This window comes from Syngnathus typhle, linkage group LG5, assembly GCF_033458585.1.
Source record: "Syngnathus typhle isolate RoL2023-S1 ecotype Sweden linkage group LG5, RoL_Styp_1.0, whole genome shotgun sequence".
In the NCBI taxonomy this organism is placed as follows: Eukaryota; Metazoa; Chordata; class Actinopteri; order Syngnathiformes; family Syngnathidae; genus Syngnathus; species Syngnathus typhle.
In genome coordinates this window covers 18,215,001-18,234,490 of record NC_083742.1, presented here as the reverse complement: position 1 = coordinate 18,234,490, position 19,490 = coordinate 18,215,001, and the positions used below count along the sequence as shown (strand labels likewise).

General features: G+C 41.5%; 2 protein-coding genes and 1 pseudogene across 2 annotated transcripts in view; 1 reads left to right on the top strand and 2 right to left on the bottom strand.

Moving 5' to 3' along the window:
* Positions 1–220: 220 nt before the first annotated feature.
* On the bottom strand, positions 221–14,828 carry LOC133154138 (DNA repair protein XRCC4-like; annotated as a pseudogene).
* Positions 13,890–15,985, top strand: tmem167a (transmembrane protein 167A). Its single transcript, XM_061278609.1, has 4 exons — positions 13,890–13,979; positions 14,739–14,848; positions 15,127–15,161; positions 15,221–15,985. The coding sequence occupies exons 1-4, from the start codon at positions 13,977–13,979 to the stop codon at positions 15,289–15,291; spliced, it is 219 nt and encodes a 72-aa protein (XP_061134593.1). The 5' UTR covers positions 13,890–13,976; the 3' UTR covers positions 15,292–15,985.
* Positions 15,986–18,364: 2,379 nt separating this feature from the next.
* Positions 18,365–19,490, bottom strand: part of LOC133154136 (uncharacterized) — an 8,506-nt gene continuing 7,380 nt past the window's right edge. Inside the window, exon 10 of the mRNA XM_061278608.1 lies at positions 18,365–19,316. Coding sequence (XP_061134592.1) covers positions 19,286–19,316 — 31 coding nt within the window. The 3' untranslated portion in view covers positions 18,365–19,285. The remainder of the gene's footprint in view (positions 19,317–19,490) is intronic.

Here is a 19,490-nt window from a genome sequence, read left to right as displayed (position 1 = left end):
TGCTGAACCACAGAGACCACCACCATTTTGCAAACTTCTGAAAGAATGGCAAAGGAACAAACAGACAGGAAGTGTGTGTGTGTGAGAATGACGCAAGAAAATGGGTCGGTAACGAGAACCAGACCAGGTCCACGTCATGGAGCTGTTCCGTTAGAATAGAATAGGATTGTGCAAACTGGACAAACTTTAAGATTCTCCAGAAATCATGTTCACTCAGAACAAAGCTTCTTCACCTGTTTATTTGATTCAGTAACAGTAAACCAGTGATCGATGAATACATCACGTGAATATATACCGTAATTTTCGGACTATAAGCCGCACCGGACTATAAACCGCACCAGCTAAAATTCGTGACTCTGGGTTCAAAATTTTGGAAAAAAGTAGCGGCTTATAGTCCAAAATTTACGGTATATATATTCTGACATATACGGTATTTCACAATACCAGAATTATAAAGGCCGACGACGACGAATGGCCGGACATGCGAGAATCCCGAGTTTTCTTCAAATCATTCCGCAGCCGTGATCTCGGGACCTGATGTTGGTAGCGGAGGTGAGGGTTAGAAGGGGAGGAGAATAACCCCATTAACCTCATCTTAACACACCTCAGCTTCGTGAGGTCAGTAGACGAGTGGATAACAATGACAAATATAAGCAGGTCAACGCTAAGAGGCGGAGCTGTCCAAACCTTTTTTTCCGCAGAGAATCAATACAGGCAAACGACATGTCATTGTGAATGTATAGAAGTATTTGACACAGGCTGGTAAAAAAAATGGACAACAGGCCGAAAAAGGCCCCCGGGGCCACAGTTTGGACACCTCTAGTTTAAGGCATAGGGCATTTATCAATAAATGGTGGAGGTGGACCTCAGCTGGAAATGACAAATAAGGTCCAACAAAGCAGGAGTGGTTGCCTGGAGATGACACGATGTTTTCTGGGTGTAGCCGGCGCAAGATGTTGCGCTCTCCTCGGTCTCACCCGGAGCCAAGACTTGCTGAGTTCAAGGCAATTGTTGAAAAATGACTTCCATGCTCCTGGTGTCATCTCAAACGCTTTCTCCAAGTTATTAGTGGCAACGCCATCCGTTCCCGGGAGCGCTTTGAGGGAACGCTCGCTTCCTCTTGATCACGTGATCAGTGACGCATTTGAGCGCATTGCGTGACGGCACCACTGAGGTCTCCACGCAGGATGAGCATTATTAAAACAATCCAGATGTAATTTTTTTTTCCCCCCCATTCGAGGAGTATAAATTGGAGAAGCCCCTTGAGGATTAAAAATGGGGGAGCTGACTAGTCATAAGGAGATTGCAACACTTTGTCTTGGTTGGTGTCCATGCGGATTCCCAGACGTCATCTCACAGAGGAAGAAGGAACAATTTGAAGAAATTTAATCATTTGAAATCGTAATTTCATTTTTTCGTTGGGGAGGGAAACATGTACAGGGTGTTTCATACGTCTTTGCTATGGAAGATATGAAAATCCAAGTTGTATTTATCTGAAAGCTACAAAATTTTGAAGACAAAATCCAAGAAAAGAATGTTTCCTAAAATTTGATTGCTGCTTTGAAAATTCTACCCGGAATCTGTGCTGAACACATCTGCATGATTCATTTCTATCAAACGCCTTCTGATTTCCAGTGAACAAAGTTATCTTTCAACAACAACGCCAAACGGCGCTTTACGGAAAAAGTCAAAACATTGATTGTGCCGTAACAAGTCATCGCTGATGACTTGAAACATGCAACCGAGCAAAATTCATCTGATGACAGCGTGTCAGAAATAGCTTGAAAATTGCAAGTTTTTCATGGACGTCTGACAAACCTGTGATTCATTCCATTTTAGAAGTTCCTGGCTTTTGGTCAACAAGAGGCATGGTGTGGTCAAGAGAGAAACCCTGGCTGGTTTGATTATGGCCTGCGTAGAGAGACACATACTTAGATTCAGCATCATTCATCTCAAGCAAACAAGCTTAGCTGCTGTTTGCCCTTTAACACTTGCAAAGTTAAATCCAGATTAGAAATAATAAAAAAAAAAAATACCAGAACAGATTAATTGACTCTACATTGCCTTTAACAACAATCACTCTAAGTAACTTTTATTCGTGGTGCCCCCGCCCCCCACTGTGCCTTCCGACTATTATCTTACTTCCATCTTTGTCTCCTTTATCTAAAGCTGAGGTGCCAAAGTCATTTTTGTCGTGGGCCGCTCCGTAGTCACGTGTCCTTCAGACGGACTGTCAACTTCTTGTAGTATAGGCTACAAAACAAACGGATGAATAACTAGTTTTGAAATCAGAGACTAGTAAAAACTGTTCAATTTTTAAAAAAATGGAATGGTTATAAAAATGACCAGTAATATCTCTATTTTTTTTCAAGTAAAGACAATTTGTAATCTTAGTATTGGCACATGAAGTCTATGCACGATTTGTCTTTGCAGGTTGCATAAAATAATGTGGCGGGCCGTATCTGGCCCTCGGACGTCAAGTTTGATCTAGCGGTGATTTAAGAATAAGAATAAACCCCGAGGCTGTGTTTATTTTTTTTTTCCAATTGGGCTCTGTCATTAGTAAAAAAAAAAAAAATTATACGGCGCATCTTGAAAACATCTGTCTAATGACACGAAATAGTAGGGAAAGTTTATTGATACACGAGTGGTGAGTAATTTTCAAAGACATGCTTTGAGTGAACACTCCATGTCTGCACTTGGCAGGAGTTTCGAGGTGTGGCAGGCGTATTATCTTGCATCATGAGGTAGTTTGTGAGCGACTCCAACCTCGCAGACTCCGTTGCTTGGTTGACACAGGAAGTAAGAGCTGCCTGCGTGGACGCAATCACGGTCGACTTCGTAGTTCTCCTCAGAATTTAGCCACCAGGGGGTTGCTTGTTTGTGCATTGAAGTTTATTATATATTTTTTTGCTTATGTAGGTAAGTTATTTTCAACTGGGGAATTTTATTGGCTGGTAAAATGGAATAACTGGAAAAGAGGGAGGAGGGGGGGGGGGGGGACACTATGGCTCGCAACACGACACAGCAGTTGAGAAAAGTGTGGAAGTGTGCCGAGCAGAATACGTCAGCAGCTCCGACTGCGGCTCCGTTTGGACGCTTGCCAAGCTACTTGTCTGTTTGGCTGCTTGTCTCGTTCAATAAACATCCCAGAAGTGCATCAGTGAGTGCAGTGCGGCCCTCATTTTTCCATCTGAAGCCTGATCGGAAGTCAAAGTGCGGCTGACGGAATAAAGCGGATCAAATTGACCACACTGTACACCATAGGTGTCAAAGTCAAGGCCCGGGGGTCCAGATAAGGCCCGCTGCTTCATTTTACGTGGCCCGCAAAGACAAATTACGCATCGACTTCATGTGTCAATACTAAAATTGCAAATTGATATTGCTCAATTTGTATTACCATGTATCTTTTGAAAATATCGGAGCAGTTTTTACTCGTCTCTGATGTCAACACTCGTCAGTTTGCTGTGTAGCCTATATTGTATATCACGTATGGCGTTGACAGTCATAATGAGCGACAAAAATGTGTTTGACACGTGGTGGGCAGCATAGCCATTTATTTCGGATCAAACACAAACCTGAGATGAGGATGGTTGGTTCCAGCGATGGATGGCTGTCCTGAAATGTTTCCTCTTGACTGTCTGGGCTGTCGTCCTCACTTGAAATTGCTCTTTGAAAATAAAAGTAGTGTCTGTATTATGTAGGGTGATTATCAGTCATTATTTCATTTTACAAAAAAAAAAAAGGCGGGGAAGCAGAGTCAAGTCTTCCGTTGCTCTTCAAAATTGGTCGACTGAACGGAAACTAACGAGGTGTGGCTTGTGCTGATTTGACGTCATTTTGGCGCCGAATAATAACGCATCCAAGTGGTTCTCGTTGTCTCTGAGATTTCCATTATAGTCTCCATACATTAGCGTCAAAAAGAGTAAATCATCCTCTTAGGTGGAGAGTAGAATTATACAGATGAGAATTTACGACCACAGTACTGTAATTTAATCCAACTGCCAAAAAAACTCTTTTATCTACTTTACAGGAATACAATTTACAACGCCTTGGTTATTATGTTGACCAAAGTAAAAACATTTTTTTTTAAAGACTGGAAACAGATTCCACATGTGATTACAACTTAAGGTTGGGTTGTAAAAATGGTCATGGTCAAATGCTTTTCTAGAAAATCAATAATAATTAAAAGAAATCGAAAATACCGATAAAAAAAAGTGTGGGTACTGTTAAATAAATTGTGGTGACAGTCCTGGTACTTTTCTGACACATTAGGTATGTTAATAATCAGTTGAAGTCACAATTATTTCCAGCTGACCTTTGCTTCCTCTGAACGGGGGCAGCCGGTCGGAGCTGACTAATCTCATCCTGCAGGCTCCTGATTTTAGCCTTCTTCTCATTGAGCACCAGAACAAAACGGCTGTACAGGTCCCTTGTCATCGTTTCCTTATCCTGAACACGACGATGTTCGAGCTAGTGACGACAGATCGAGGCACTAGTGTATACAGGACATCACATATTTGGGGCAAGTGTTTTGGAGTCATTTGGCTCAGAAGAATATGAAACCTAGGCGAGAAAAACAATGAGAGAAAAAAGAACTTGAAAGGCAATTGCAGCAGTTCTCAGAAATCTCAAGCATAGTTAGGAGCCCTGGGCGTAACTTTCACTACTCAGAGAGGGGGACCGGTGATGATGTCATAACGGTTGACTGCTTGTGTATAAAAACATCTGGCAGTGAGGACCAAAAACCAACAAAAGTTGGAACGGTTAATAAATATTACAGTATTACTAGTCTGGCAGTGTTGACATTTTTGGGTCGTCATTTATTTCACGTTTTAAGATGAGAAAAGAAAAAAAACAAAACGTTCTCAAAACTTACTCTTGAAGGATTTGCGCGTGATGCTCCTTTCAATTGACGGTTCCCTCAATAGTTGCGAGTTATCCTTCACCAGGTTCGTGTTGCGTTTGAGCGACTGTCGAATCAACTCCCGGATCAGCGCAAACGGATCTGGAACGGGCTGAAGCGTTAAAGAGCTAAACGCACCTAAAAACAGGAAGAGACAAAAAAAAAAAAAAAATCTAGTTATGTCGCCGATTTGATATTTGAGTCCATCGTCGGAGAGCGAACCGCCAACAAAAAATGCAGTGGCAATATCGAGCGAGATCAAGCTGTATCAACTCTACAATAACATTTCACTAAAAAGCAAAGTGTGGAGAGTCTCTGTTACCAAATGCAAAGGGGATTTGCCACAGAAGTTGCAAAAATAGAGAAAATGATCATAACAGACCCGTCGTGGTGAAACATAAATGATAACTGGCAACCGCTTTCCAAATTTGAGTTTCAGCAAACATTTGCACGGTGTGCCATCACAACAGTGATCCTCATGCAGTGCAAAGGTGCGACGAACCATGACATCAGGTTTTCTCTGAGGTGCTAGACTTTATGTGATGATGAGGTGTTTTCGTCCGTCTGGGACAAACACAGGGGGGAGGATTCATAGCCAAGCAGCTCAACTGGGAGTCAACACACCAGTTTCCTCCCCATTGGCTTCTAGTTCAAAATTTCACCAAAGACGTAAACAGACTGCATGCTGTGAGTAAACTGTCACTTCAGCACTGTCATTTTTAATAAAGGATGATTGCTAGCATATTTTTTTCAGGCCAATGCGGTAGGATACTCAATTCTTGAGCAGTCACCGATACCAAGCATCGATACAACTAATGTATTTTGATGCATAAAATTTCCCCCCCAAAAAACAATTAAAGAAAGACCTACAAAGCCCAATAGAGGATTTTTATTCTCAAATTGTATGAAGTTAATGGAACTTTTCTGTCGTTCTAATCTCTGCTCCTGATCTTAAATATCGGTAATCGTCCATCCCTAATTTTAATCTATGAAATGACCTTCACACTCTCAACAATATTACCGCACTGAAACCCTCGACACTCAGCTTAGCGGGTGACGTCTCCACTTGCTCGCCCCCTCCCGCTGACATTTCTCCCTGCATGCCTGTATGTGTGTGGTCTACCTTTCTCTGCTGCATGCAAATAAAAAAAAAAAAAGTAATTGTTGTTCGAGGGAACTTAAGTTACACTGTGTTAAGTGAGAAAAACAAAATGAAATTGAGCACTATAAAACGATGACCGCATTGAACAAAGTGGAGTCTATTGAATGCTAACAAGAGCAATTTTATAAAATGAATTCAATTCAAATGTGGAAATACCACATGGAAGACCACCCCGATGATTCTGAGAAGGATGCTCAGAGAGACTCATGAGAATGTCACATTGATCCAGTGCAGAGGGAAATCCAACGTTGTGCACTGACTTGTGACTAAGACTTTGTGCAAGATGTTCCACTACCAAACGATGAGTCTTTGCTTGGTAGAAGCCCAGTAAGAGGAATGGCTGATTTAAGACACCAAGGCTTATATTCATGTCTCAGTTTGCATACACTGAATGCTTTACACTCCTCCAAGCCAACTATGTATCTAAAATAATCACATCTATAATTTACAAGAAGCTTTCATCTCCACTATAATTTTCCATCCATCTGCTCCTGAACCTGCTGCTGTCTGTCATCTGACCGTAAAGTAAATCATTTGGAAATAAATCAACAACAGTATACGAATGGAGATCATGTAAAGTACAATTTGGCTGTCATCTTTAAGCGTTGACAAAAAAAATGTAACCATGATTACAATGCAGAGTTTCTGTTCAGACTCGAATACAGTACATGAATTTGGACATTTTTAATGTGTCCATAAGAGGTCTTTCTATGGAGTTACCGTATTTTCCGCACTGTAAGGCGCACCTACAATCCTCCAATTTTCTCAAATGCCGACAGTGCGCCTTATAATCAGGTGCGCCTTATATATGGACCAGTATTGAGCCACTACAGCAGGCGTGTCCAAAGTCCGGCCCGCGGGCCAAATGTATATATCTTATATATGGACAAAGTTTTAAAATGGGCCGTTCATTGAAGGTGCGCCTTATAATCCGATGCGCCTTAAAGTGCGGAAAATACGGTAATTAGTGGCAAGTCGATATCTCATCACCAACAATTTATCCCGCTCACACCCTTGAGGAGGAAATGTGGACTAAACAAGAGCTATACATCAAAGTAAAAGCAAGCCCGGTGCTTGAGGGTGATGGAATTTGTTTATTATTGATTGTTGGTCTTGGTGGAAAGAAGAAAGAGATCCTAGAATGCTCAATTTATTTTCTTGGGCATCGGCTTCTCCCCTGAGACAAAGAGATAACGTTAAAGGTCAGCCGAAGGTGCGGGAGGTTTAAAGATCCATGACCTTCTGACACTTTTTGATGTAATAAAACAATGCAAAAATCTCTTTTTGAAAGGCTAAATTGTGTTCTCAGTGCCTAATATTATGGCCAGCGCTAAATGTTATATTGAGTAGGATTTTTGAAAGTAAATCTGGGTTCATGACTTCGAATCGCACAGTGGTCAAATGTGTGGTCCGATGTTTGTTTTTGTGTGTCTTCACACAGCGAAAGCAGAGCACGAGGTCAAACAAGAGCAGAATGGGCGGACATTGGTGTAAAAGATACTTGGCCTGTCATAACAGCCAATATTCGGACTTAACACCGCATACCACAGGGGTCAAAATAGTGACATGGAGGTAATACAAATACGTATATGGGAATTTGATACGACATGTCATGCGAGGGAGACAAAAATTAGAAACGCTATTCAGTATGATGCGTGGGATAATTATTTTTAGTTTGGTATATTTTGGTCAAAATTGACCCAACCGCTCGGTATCCAAGGGTTAAGCATCTCCAAGTAAGCAAGGAATGGGGAGTGATAACACCGAGTGGCATGATGACAGAATGAAGTCGTAGAAAGTGAGTAAGTGTGCTCAGGACAGGAAGTGTGGGCACGGAGAGGACATTAGAGCCGTCAGGAGGCGTGGAGCAAGATAAAGTCGCAGGAAGCAGGGGCGGGAGTCGCCAGGTCGGGCCTGATAACGAGGATGTTCCCACAGTCATTCAGAGCGTCCAATAAAACACGGAAAAAAACACGTTTGTATTTGTTTTTGATTCACCGAAATGAACTAGGGCTAGCTCGTGGCTAGCGTCTCTCGTCATAGCGTGGAACGTAATGGCCCAAAGACATTTTTAACTTCATAGGAAGTTTAAAGGAAAGTATGAGCGTTACTAAGGAATGAGAAGATTTGATCAAACTGCGTGGCATAAAAATACTTAAGACTGAAGTCTAGCAAATTTGCGTGCAAAGGGAACTTTCCTGGAAACATTCTCAGATTTGTACTTAAACATGAGTAGAGGAGGAGATCACCAAAAACACCTGCTTAGTAGCAGTTAACCTAAATGACATTCATCATTACCACTTCTGTGCTCATATTCATAAAATATTCATGTGAGTTCAAGTTCAACACCTGTTTTGTCCCAACCCACCTTTTTTTCCCTATTTCTAACCTGTCAAATACTTGACTATGCCTGTACCCTCAAATTATCTGGCTGGGAAAACTATTTAACCTCTCACGTGTTGGGAAAAGGCAGTGAAAGAGAGCAAAAAAAAAAAAAAAGTAGGTGTTAAAAGTGTCAAGGGTGCCACACACATTGCACACCCATGTATCAAGAAACATTTCAAAAATCCAGCTCATTTTATTTCTTTATTTTAATTGTCTTTCTTATAAATTCAATGCCATGTAATAATTTACCTAAACTTCAACTCGCCTTTATTTATACAGCACTGCACAATAATATACACTACCGTTCAAAAGTTTGGGGTCACAAAATTGTTTGGCTGACCCCAAACCTTTGAACGGTAGTGTAAATATTAGTATAATAAAATATTATGGATTAAATATTATAAATTATATCTTATATTTGTATATGATTATATATAATCTATGAATATAAATATAGATATATATTATAAGATTTTTTACACAGAAGATTATATATATGTAATTTATAAATAATTATCTAAATAAATATATACACTACCGTTCAAAAGTTTGGGGTCACCCAAATAATTTTGTAACCCCAAACTTTTGAACGGTAGTGTATGTATATAAAAAAAACTCCATCAGCCTGGGCACCAATGTTCCCCGGAGAAACTGTTCACTGACACACTTTCATACATGGAGCACACACACTCACAAAGAAAGCTACAGGGAGTTAAAAAGAAGCAAACCTTAATCAACTAATCACTAGATTAGGACGTCCTGTCCATAAATCAGGCTTTTATGGTCTTTTACAGTGTTATTGAGCTTTCGCCTTCTGGTCGCCTCTGCCGAGACGGATATCTTAAGACCCGGGGGTGACCTGCACCCTGGAGGCAAGAGCGCGACAAGAAGAACACTGAAAGTACAGTGCTGAGTCGAGCCCGCTCGTGTCCATAAAGAATGGGCGAAGGACTCTCATTTGCGGCCGCTGAAGCTCGTGTAGGTTTAAGTGAAGGACAGCTTGCTATTTAAGCAGAGTTGAATCAGTCAAGCCTTTGGGGGCCGAAACATTTCCGAGGTGTGCCGGCCGGGTGTGCCAATTGGAGCACGACCTCCTGGCATGATTTCTATCATGTGCCGCCACCTGGAGGGAAAGGGGCTTGTCTATTTCTGCAATAATTGAGACTATAAACCTTATCTTCTTAACACCCCCCCCCCCCCCTCTGTAAAAAGACTTCCTTTCTGTTAGGAGCTATGCATTTCTCCCTGGGGAACAATGCTGGTTGGAGCTGGGGGTGGGCACAGGGTGTTGAGGAATTTAAGAGCAAAGTAATGAGCCATCAATGAGATCTTTCTAAACATAGGCTTTGTTTTTTGTTTTGTTTTGTTTTTTTCCGTTATCTTTTAAATTAAGTGTGATGCACTGTGATTTACAGATCATGTCAAAGGACAGATGTACTCCATCATAAAATGTGATACCAGGGATGAGTAATTTAAATTCTGCAGGGGCCCATAGTTATTCATCAATGCTACCACATAGGATCACACATTTCCTAAGAATGCTTGCGTAAAAACTACGAGAGCAAAAACTCATTTTGTACAAAAAGCAACAAGCAACTCTCTCGATTTTTTTATATTATTGAGGTGAGTTCCTTTCTAAATCTGCAAGTAAATATATTAACTTATGCTTTCATGTTGGGCAGTATTTTTTTTTTGTGGTCAATTATTTAATATTGTTGATATTGTGTAGATGTTGGCTTACCGGGACACCGTCACACATTTTGTGATAAGAGAGTTGACGGCGATCCGGAGTGAGCTGGAAAGAATAGACGTCTACGTCATCGGCTCTCCTCCCGTCTCCGCCGCCTATCAGTGCTTGATGAAGATCCTCGACGTATCTCTCCATCGGGACCTCCATGTGGCTGGCCTCCTCCCGAACCTCATCTTCTGAAACTTGACAGAAAGAATTTTCGTCACTTTTTTTTTTTGTTGCAAGATCATCTAAGTCAATCAACTTGAGAGAAAATGGACAGGGAGTAAAAGGATAAAAGCAGAGCCAAATTGTAAATACAAATTACGTCGCAAGGCACGAATGTACGCAAAATTTAAAGAAGTGTGCGGGGAAGCCGAGGGGAATGTCATCAGCTGTCGCACAGCTGCCCATACGGCCGCCGAGGGTCTCAATTAACACATCAAACGCAGACGCACGGTGAGCGAGGGGTCGACGCGGCACATGCCGCCGCCCCAGCCCAACATGTCAGCCCTGCCGATGGACAGCAATAGAAAAGCAAGGAGCACTTATGTTTCCAGGTGTCCTTCCACGGAAAGTACATTTCTGTACATTGCAGCCTCAAGACCGGCGTGCACGCACAAAGACGGGCTTCATCGACTTCATACACCTGTAAGCTGCAGCACAAAGGTGAAAGGAGGATGGCAAAACAGATTCACAATATTATTGGGCAGGCTTTTGCCAGGTGCAGGTGAACAGTTGGGCCAGTCTGTGGACTGATAGAACAGGTGATGGAGTAATCACTCGAAACAAGTACTCCTCAGAATGGGGTCCCAAGACCCTTGCAGCTTTTAACCGTTCTAGACTGGACTTTCCGAGCACCCTCAGGAATGTCCTATTTAAAATTTGTACATATAAGGCATATATATGTATCATCGTTTCAAGATTTCCATTATTGCCATTTTCATTCGTTAAACACGCGCAAGGGCGGCGCTAAGATTTTTCTCCTTGGGGGCGGGGGGGTTCTTATGGTGACCAAGGATATCTCAGCAAAAAATTAGAAAAAATACAAACCCCAAATATTCTTCTGAAAATGCTGATGTACATTCATGACATGTTCCCTGGTGCGGATGGGAGGGAATGTGGAAAACAATGGGCAGAAAATATCCTAAAGTCAATTATCTGGCCTAGCATATTTTACAGTGGGCCAACTGGTAAACATCAAATCTATTTTATTAGACAGAGATACAATTTTTGTCCCAGGACATAAAAATATTGAAGTGAGACATACACTGTAGGCCTGTTCTATTATTTTTATTAATTTAATAATTAGCAATCAGTGAGAATAAATGCAAGACTTTGGATATTTGTTAGCTTGTGTGCAAAATCAGTCGACGTGAGCTGAAACCTGCAATTGTCAAAGTGTCCCTTTACCTTCTCCGTTCCACGCAGAGATGAGATCGGAGAGAGCGAGCGTGAAGCCAGCACCAAGGTCGCCGGCAAAGTCAACTCGCAGGAAATAAGGGATGCCTGGGTCTGTGGCCACGGTGATCTGTCTGACTGTTCCGTTCATGCTGCAAGCTGAAAACAAGTCAACACATAAGACTTGTGTGATACAATTCATGTGACCAGTAGCAGCCCCATTTCAGTCCAGGGCTCGAAACTAACGATTGCCCGATTGCCCGGGGCAAGTAGCGATGGCAGACGGGCAAGTAGAATTTTTCCTCACTTGCCCGAACTTGCCCTGCCATAACACCAAGTTTTCAAGCTGTAAAAAGACGATTTTGTGCATAATTTCTCGCAACTTCTGCCGCTTCTGGTCCGACATTTTGTTTTCTAGGGAGCGGTTAGTTTCTCGTGTAAGTCTGCAATACATTGATAACGGCAAAGCGCTTCGTAATTAAATGCATGCTCCCTCACCCGTCCCTGGCTCTTCTGCGCCTGCGCACCAGCAGAGCTTGTTTCCGGTTGGCGGATACGAAGGCATATGAAGGCAAAACTTATAGTGTTGTCTTTTTTATTGCAAAAATGTGTCGGGCAAGTAAAGATCCACTCCAAAAAAATTCGGGCAAGTAAAATTTTGTTTCGGGCAAGTAAAATTTTCTCCAACTTGCCCGAGGGCAACTTTGGCAAAAAATAAGCTTCGAGCCCTGCAGTCTGATTTTTCAACTTCCGTTACGTTAATATTTTGGTGACCCCAAATTGACTCACTTTGCCGTTTCGCTCAGTTGAAAAATCCAAAGTTTGAAACACCGTATTCTAAAAAAAAATAATAACTAAACAATTAAATATGACATCAGATGTCAATATGAATACAATGTAAGTAATAATCAAATTGTTGCAATGAAATCCACAAAATCAGTTTGAACTGTCCTTTTAGTTTATTGGCAACATCTTTGATTTCCTGTGAAATATTTTGAGAACTTTTACTTGATTGCGGATGTCCAGGCTAGAATAGGCGATTAGCAGTTCCAGTGGAGGTGGGAGTAAGTTCAACATCCTCCTTGCTTAAATACAAGGCAAAGAAATTGGAACTGAAGGGAAAAAGAGCGCCTTAATTGGCAGTTAGGCTAGTTGCTAGTTGTCTCTGAGTCCTTTAAGACACCTTGCAATAACATGTGACATGACAGCACTCTTCTTTTTTTTTTTTGTACTGTATAAGCTGCCAAGCAGACTGCGCCGTATGCCAAAATCTTAACGCGGCACATTAAAGTTGACCCTTTGTGCTTCGAGAAGGGGTGTGGCAAGAGGAGGGGACCGAAGGAGATGATGGAGATGAAGGGTTCAACTTTAACCTCATAAATGGAGCCCAGCTAGTCATTAGTTACTGTAACATCTGGTCTGCTGGGATGATGAGGCTGTGGTAATGACAGAAGGACATTCCAATTATATATTAAAAAAAAAAAAAGAGCTCTTTGTTAGGAATTGCAAACTGCACAAAAGCCCTCAGAGGATCCTGAAGTCATTCTCTTCACGTGCTTCACACAGAATCGCTGGAGTGTTCAAATGATCATTTGCTCCACTACAGTTTGGGCTCATGACCTTTGACTCTTTCATCCTGCCACCGTTGTCTTTTGTTTATTAGTTGTCTTATCAATATTATAAACGGAGCAAAACACAATGCTAGGTTCTGTAAGTGCAAAGCGAGCAAGGGATTGCCAAAATTGATAATGACATTGGGAGAAGCAAGATATTCCCCATCCACGGCCTTATATAAGACAATTGTTTTCTTTTGTCGTGGGAATTGTACTTTTATTTTACTTTGCAATGAACATGTGTCCAGTGATGTTTTGAAAGTGTCCGCAGACTCCCCACTGCACCTCAGCAGAACACCCAAGAACCAAAACGCGCTTGAGGTGTGCAGGAAAGTTCTCTTCCCTCTTCTCCTGCACACCTCAAGCGCTTTTTGCGTGTTCTTGTAACCACTTGGCAAAAAAGATTAGCAGCACTAGGGAAGTCATAGTATGCGCCTGTGTCTTACTTTGGCTTTACGGTACATGACATTTTGATTACAAATGAGGTGCGTCGCTGCACAGAAATTTAATAATATCACGAAATAATGTCCCAATGTTTGCTTTATGCTAGCCGTAAAAACATACTTACGGTTATTAGCACACTGCAATCTCCGATCGTTTATGAAAATGAAATTTACTGCACGCTTGTTTCCCTGTTCATTCAAGCTGTAACTATCAACTATTGTTTTGTTAGGCTGTCAGCCAATCAGCAACCTGGATTTGCACGCATAGCGTCATTACGTCACCGCACGCAAGCGCTTCAAGACCGGAAGTTATATGAGGCGTTGACGTACCGTCAAAATGGTAAGCCTATTTTTGTGCAGAACGCATACATTCGTTAATTAATACTTTTTTTTTTTAAAGCGTCCAGCCGGAACCAGGTCCTCGATTTAGTCCTATTAAGACACTAAATAATGCATTATATGCGTAAATGGACGGATTTGAACTGGAGCAGCTAGCTAAAGTAGCTATGATGCTAAATGGTTAGCCAGTAAATAAAAGTAAATGGCCAATTTGCAGTTGTGTTTTAACCGTGACCGATCCATCGATAATTGCCACCTTGTAACTCATCGTCACTTATTATCATGGATTTTATGTATATATAATTTGATTTTCTCGTCTGGGTTGCATGTGTCCTGTGCCACGTAGATGCAATGGTCCCATTGAGGACGCTTCCATCACATCACTTGCACCGTAGTGCCTCATTTGAATCAATCAAATGGTCAATTGCATGTGCTGACACAAAAACAAGTTCCTAGAATAACATAATTTGAACCTGACACTTTTAATACAGTAACTTGTCACCGTGGGATAGAGGAAACGTAATTTCGATGTCTTTGTGTGTCTCGGCATGTGAAGATGTTGACAATAAAGCAGACTTTGACTTTTGACTTTGAACTATTGATCTGCAAGCAGCAGGTCAAGTTCAAATTTCTCAACCACTCCTTCTAGATGGAAATTGAATGCATTGGTCACCGAGGAAAAGAAGTCTTGTGTTGCTGCAGCTCACCTTTGTGGCATGTGTTCCAACACATTTGATGTTTAAATTCCTTCATTTTGCAGTCAGCCATTTTCAACTTCCAGTCACTGCTCACGGTGATTCTTCTCCTGATATGTACGTGTGCCTACGTCAGAGCGCTGGCTCCCAGCCTGCTGGACAAGAATAAGACCGGGTACGTGTGCTTCATCTGCAGCTTTAACAATCTGTAGACTACAGCTTGGTGTTTAGTAGCGGTGCATGAATCAGCCTCCAAGTTTGGTGACATTATCTTTGTGTTCACTGGACTTTCTGGGAACCATTTGTTGTAAGACAAATATTTAATATGTCGTTCCACTCGTAGTTTATCTGTCTTTGTACTATTCAATTCAGATTATCTCCCGCATGCATTCTATCTCAAGGCCTCCTTTCCGGTATCTGGTTGCACAGTAAAAATGTGACTTTATCTTTCAGGCCTCTGGGGATCTTCTGGAAATGTGCGAGAATAGGTGAGAGAATATTTGTCAGATTTAAGTGGAGTCCTCTTGATATGATTCCTGTGCTTCAGGTGAACGGAAGAGTCCTTGGGTGGCCTGCTGCTGTCTCATCATGGCGTTTAGTATACTGTTCCTACAGTAGGCATCCGAAATCGGACGAATGAAATGGCAACGACAAGAACATTGTGGACAATGACAGCGATTGTGGCAAGAATTCCAGTCGCTGTTGGAAACTGCCCTCGCTTTTCTCAGCCAGAAACCAGCCAGTATGTGCGGACATGCAGCTCTGGCCCTGTTCCATTCTTGCGGGTGGGACACCGTCCGGTTGAAAATCCATTTTTGTAAATCAATGTCTGTCATCAAATGTCTCAAACAGTTGCCAAAAAAAAAAAAAGTAGGGATTGGGTTTTCCTCATTTACATGTTTCATATCGTCCGGCAGCTTTTGTCGATGGGTTGGGCTTGAAGGTGTGTCTTTGATTAACGTCACCCCGCCCCACCCGTTGACGATTGAAGAAATCACCGTATCTAATCCACAGAAGACTCGAGTGGACTATGGAGAATGATTCAAGTGTAAGTCTCTCTTGCTCGTTGCAGTGAAGAGGAGCTTTGTGATAACCTCTCATGTGAGTTTCCTGTCGACGCTCAAACGTGTCTCCGACTGTTAGCGGATAGCGACCACATCTTATGCTCATACAAATGAAATCCAAAACAAGAGAAGCAGGGGAACAGCGTCATCATGAAATGGTAATTCCATGGAAAGTTGCTGTTTTTTTTTCGTTTTTTTTTTCCAATGGCAATGTACTTAAGCAGACAGAATAAAGTCGGGGCCACACATTAGTTGTACCTTGTCTTTTTTAAAGCGTCCAGAGCAGCAAGTATATTACTGTAATTTTCGGACTATAAGTCGCGGTTTTTTTCATAGTTTGGGTGGGGGGACGACTTATACTCAGGAGCGACTTATATACATATATGTTTTTTTTCTCTTTTTTTGGGCATTTTATGGCTGGTGCGACTTATACGCCGGTGCGTCTTATAGTCCGAAAATTACGGTATATATATTTTCTTTTTGGGAGGCAAATGACAATATACAGTGCGCTAAACTCTTTCACTGCCAGACCAGTAAAAAATGCATTGTTGACAACTATGGCCGCTAGTGGCAGTGACTGAGTTTTAAATATAGGCAAAAGTTCAAGAAGATTGAAATGTAGTCATGTCCTAATCTATCGAGTATTGCCTTCACTTCCTTATTCGGCCTTAAAATTGCAGCATTCTTGCTTCAGTCAACTGCAAGTGAACTTTAAACAGATAACCAAAGATAAATCATTTCCGCTCGCCCGTGTCACGCCGAGGTCTAAATAAAGAGGACAACTTGTTGACTCACTCACCTGCTACCTGCTGAGTGTCCGTATCCCGTCACCCCCTTCCGTGTTCCGTGCCTTGTTAGGGAGCCGCTCGGGCCCGCGTTCATTTCAGGCCCTGCCAGGTCGAGTTCAAGTGATGCCTGCCGGCAAAGTCTCGATTTATCAGGCCGCCACACGGGCGCAGGAGAAGTTTCTATCTTGGGTCAGCGGAGATACTCATGTCAAGGAAGCACCTTAATGTCTCTGTTGATTAAAGGGAAAAGATAAGGACGTTTTCATCGGCCTTGTGCGTTGGATAGAATCGGCTGGTGACACTAGCGAGACCAGCGTAAAAACCAAACTAAACCACATATGGTGGATCCCATTTGGTTTCCAACATCTAGAGGCCTCAAAGGAGGAGACACCCTGACTGACCACAATAGTGACCACAAAACTTAAAATGGCAAACCTGGAATTTTTTTTTTTTAAGGGACTCTGTATTTTGAGTGAATATTTCTTCCAAAAAGAACCAAGTGTGCTTGGCTCCAAGAGGTTTTTTTTTTTTGCCACTCCCTGTTGAAGTTCATTGTTAAATAAAACAAAGCAAAGAGAATTCCATGTGGGTCTAACCACACCGCATAACCTAACGAGTCACTCTTCAAGAGAAAACATATTTTGCACAATACTCAGTTGTGCAATTTGTGCGCCTTTGATGCGTAATTGTGCGGCTTTTCCATGAGAAGTCACATGACGTCAACAACAGCGTCATTAATATGCAACAGAGACAATAAGCGGGGATTTCCAGCACTTTACAAGTAATGAAATGATTTAATGATGACGTTCTGGTTATAATTTTCTGTCAACATGTGTTAGAACTAATAACTGACCAGCCGACGAGCCTTTTACCGTTGTTGCTGATGCTTCAATTAAACACCAGGGGGCGCCAATGATCCGTTTTACGATGCGCCCGAACTAATTAGATGTTAAAATGAAGGCGTCATTTGTTCGTTATTAATTAAAATTTGCACATAAATATATATGTTTTCTGCCAATTTATTTTTAACTTAGTATTAGAAAATTAAACAATACATGTAATACTTTAATAATTAAAAAAAGATTCTATTCAAATCAAAATGTTTTAAATAAATTATGAAAATATAAAATACCGTATTTTCCGAATCAGAAGGCGCACTTAAAAGCCAAACTCAAAAAACGAAGGAGCGCCTTTTAGTATGGTGCACCGTTTGTGTGGACCAAATTTAAGATTCTGTAAAGTTGTTTTGTGTGGCTTCCGTAATGTGCAGGCATAATATAAAGAGCCGATGAACCAGAGGACATTATGTTTTACGTACGTGGATCGGGGCAAAAAAAAAACAAAAAACAATCAGACGTCTAAACTTCGCCGCCTTAGGTAAATAAATACTCTTGTTTGTGTAAATCTGTAAAGTTGGTAAAATATAATTGCGCTTCAAAATATTATTTTCAAAATATTCTCTAAAATACAAAGACATAAAAATATAGACTAATGCAATTTTTAAAACTGTGAATTTACTACTTTATGATTTCATAATTATTGTTCTGTCATTTTGAGGATGAGCTTGAGGGGACAACACCAAAGGTTTTGCCTCAAAGTGGCCGCCCTATTGGCCACCCTCTGTGTTTTGCCTCAAGGTGGGCCGGAATCTCACCCCGAGTAGCTTCGGCCGCTACACCTGGATCGACTATGATGATGACGACGACAGCCCGGAGAAGGCTTGCCACTGCTTGGCCATCATGAGGCCGAGCGGGATGCATTGGAGCAGTTGTTGACCTTAACCAAAGTGTGTCAGTGTTCCGAACCAATACATACAAAAACACATAAACGGGCAACTCCTGTGGATATCGCACTTGTTCAACACATGAGTTTTATTTTTTAAATTAATTTAATGTTTAATTAAAAACATTAAAAGTTTAGACACGGGCCGAGTATTCCTTTCTTTATTTTACTGTAAGAAGATGAAGGCAGAATTACAAATAAAAATGTGGAACACACACACACACACAAGACTTTGTCAACCTATATGCTCTTCTCACACTCACACATAAACGCACACGTACACACACACACACACACACACACACACACAAGCAAAAGGCATGCACAAGTAAGTCACCGCAAACACATTCAAGTGCTATCTTGCTACCTCGACGACTTTCACAGTGATGGAACGGATTAGTAGAGAAAGCCGGCTTTGAGATTGACGACAGAGTGGCTAAGTTCAAATCCGGGGTGGGACAAAAATGCCTCATACTGATAATATATTTGTACTTGTATCGTACATTTTAATCCAATATGTATCATTACACCATAACTGTATAGCGTCATAACGGTGCTATTTCTTTTATTATTGTTTGTCCCTTTTTTGAGATATTCTCATAAATGGTTTCTTTCAATTACTTGCAATTGTCATACCCCTGATTTCAACCGATGGTGACTTGTATCAGTTTGTCTACAAGTACAGTACAGAGATTTATTGTATGTTGAATTTTTTGTAAACTCCGACTCCACGGCTGTTGATGCATGAGAGGTTATTGATGGTCCAAAATGCTACCGATACAGTATCGTGAAAGAAAAGGCATATTAGTCAAGTGGTGGATACAGTCGTAATTAATGGATTCCGATGTAAACCTCTTTGAGTCCAGTCTGGAGAGCACTTTTCTCTCCGACAGCGATGCGGTGTTTTCCGAGTGCCTCGCCGCAACCTCTTCCCTTCTCACGGAAAGACGAGCAGCCTCAAGCGGAGCTCTGGTTTTGTCAAATGGCCAAACTTCTCTTTCTGTCGGACCTGACAGACACCAGGAAACAAAAGAGATATGAGTATCGAGATACACCGGCACGTGCACATTTGGGCCCTAGGTGGCGCTCAAGCACCTGCCATTTTTCTTGATTTATGATTACTTCAAAAATGGAAATGACTCTCTATAGCAAAATGTTTTGATATTTGAGACATTTGTTCAGA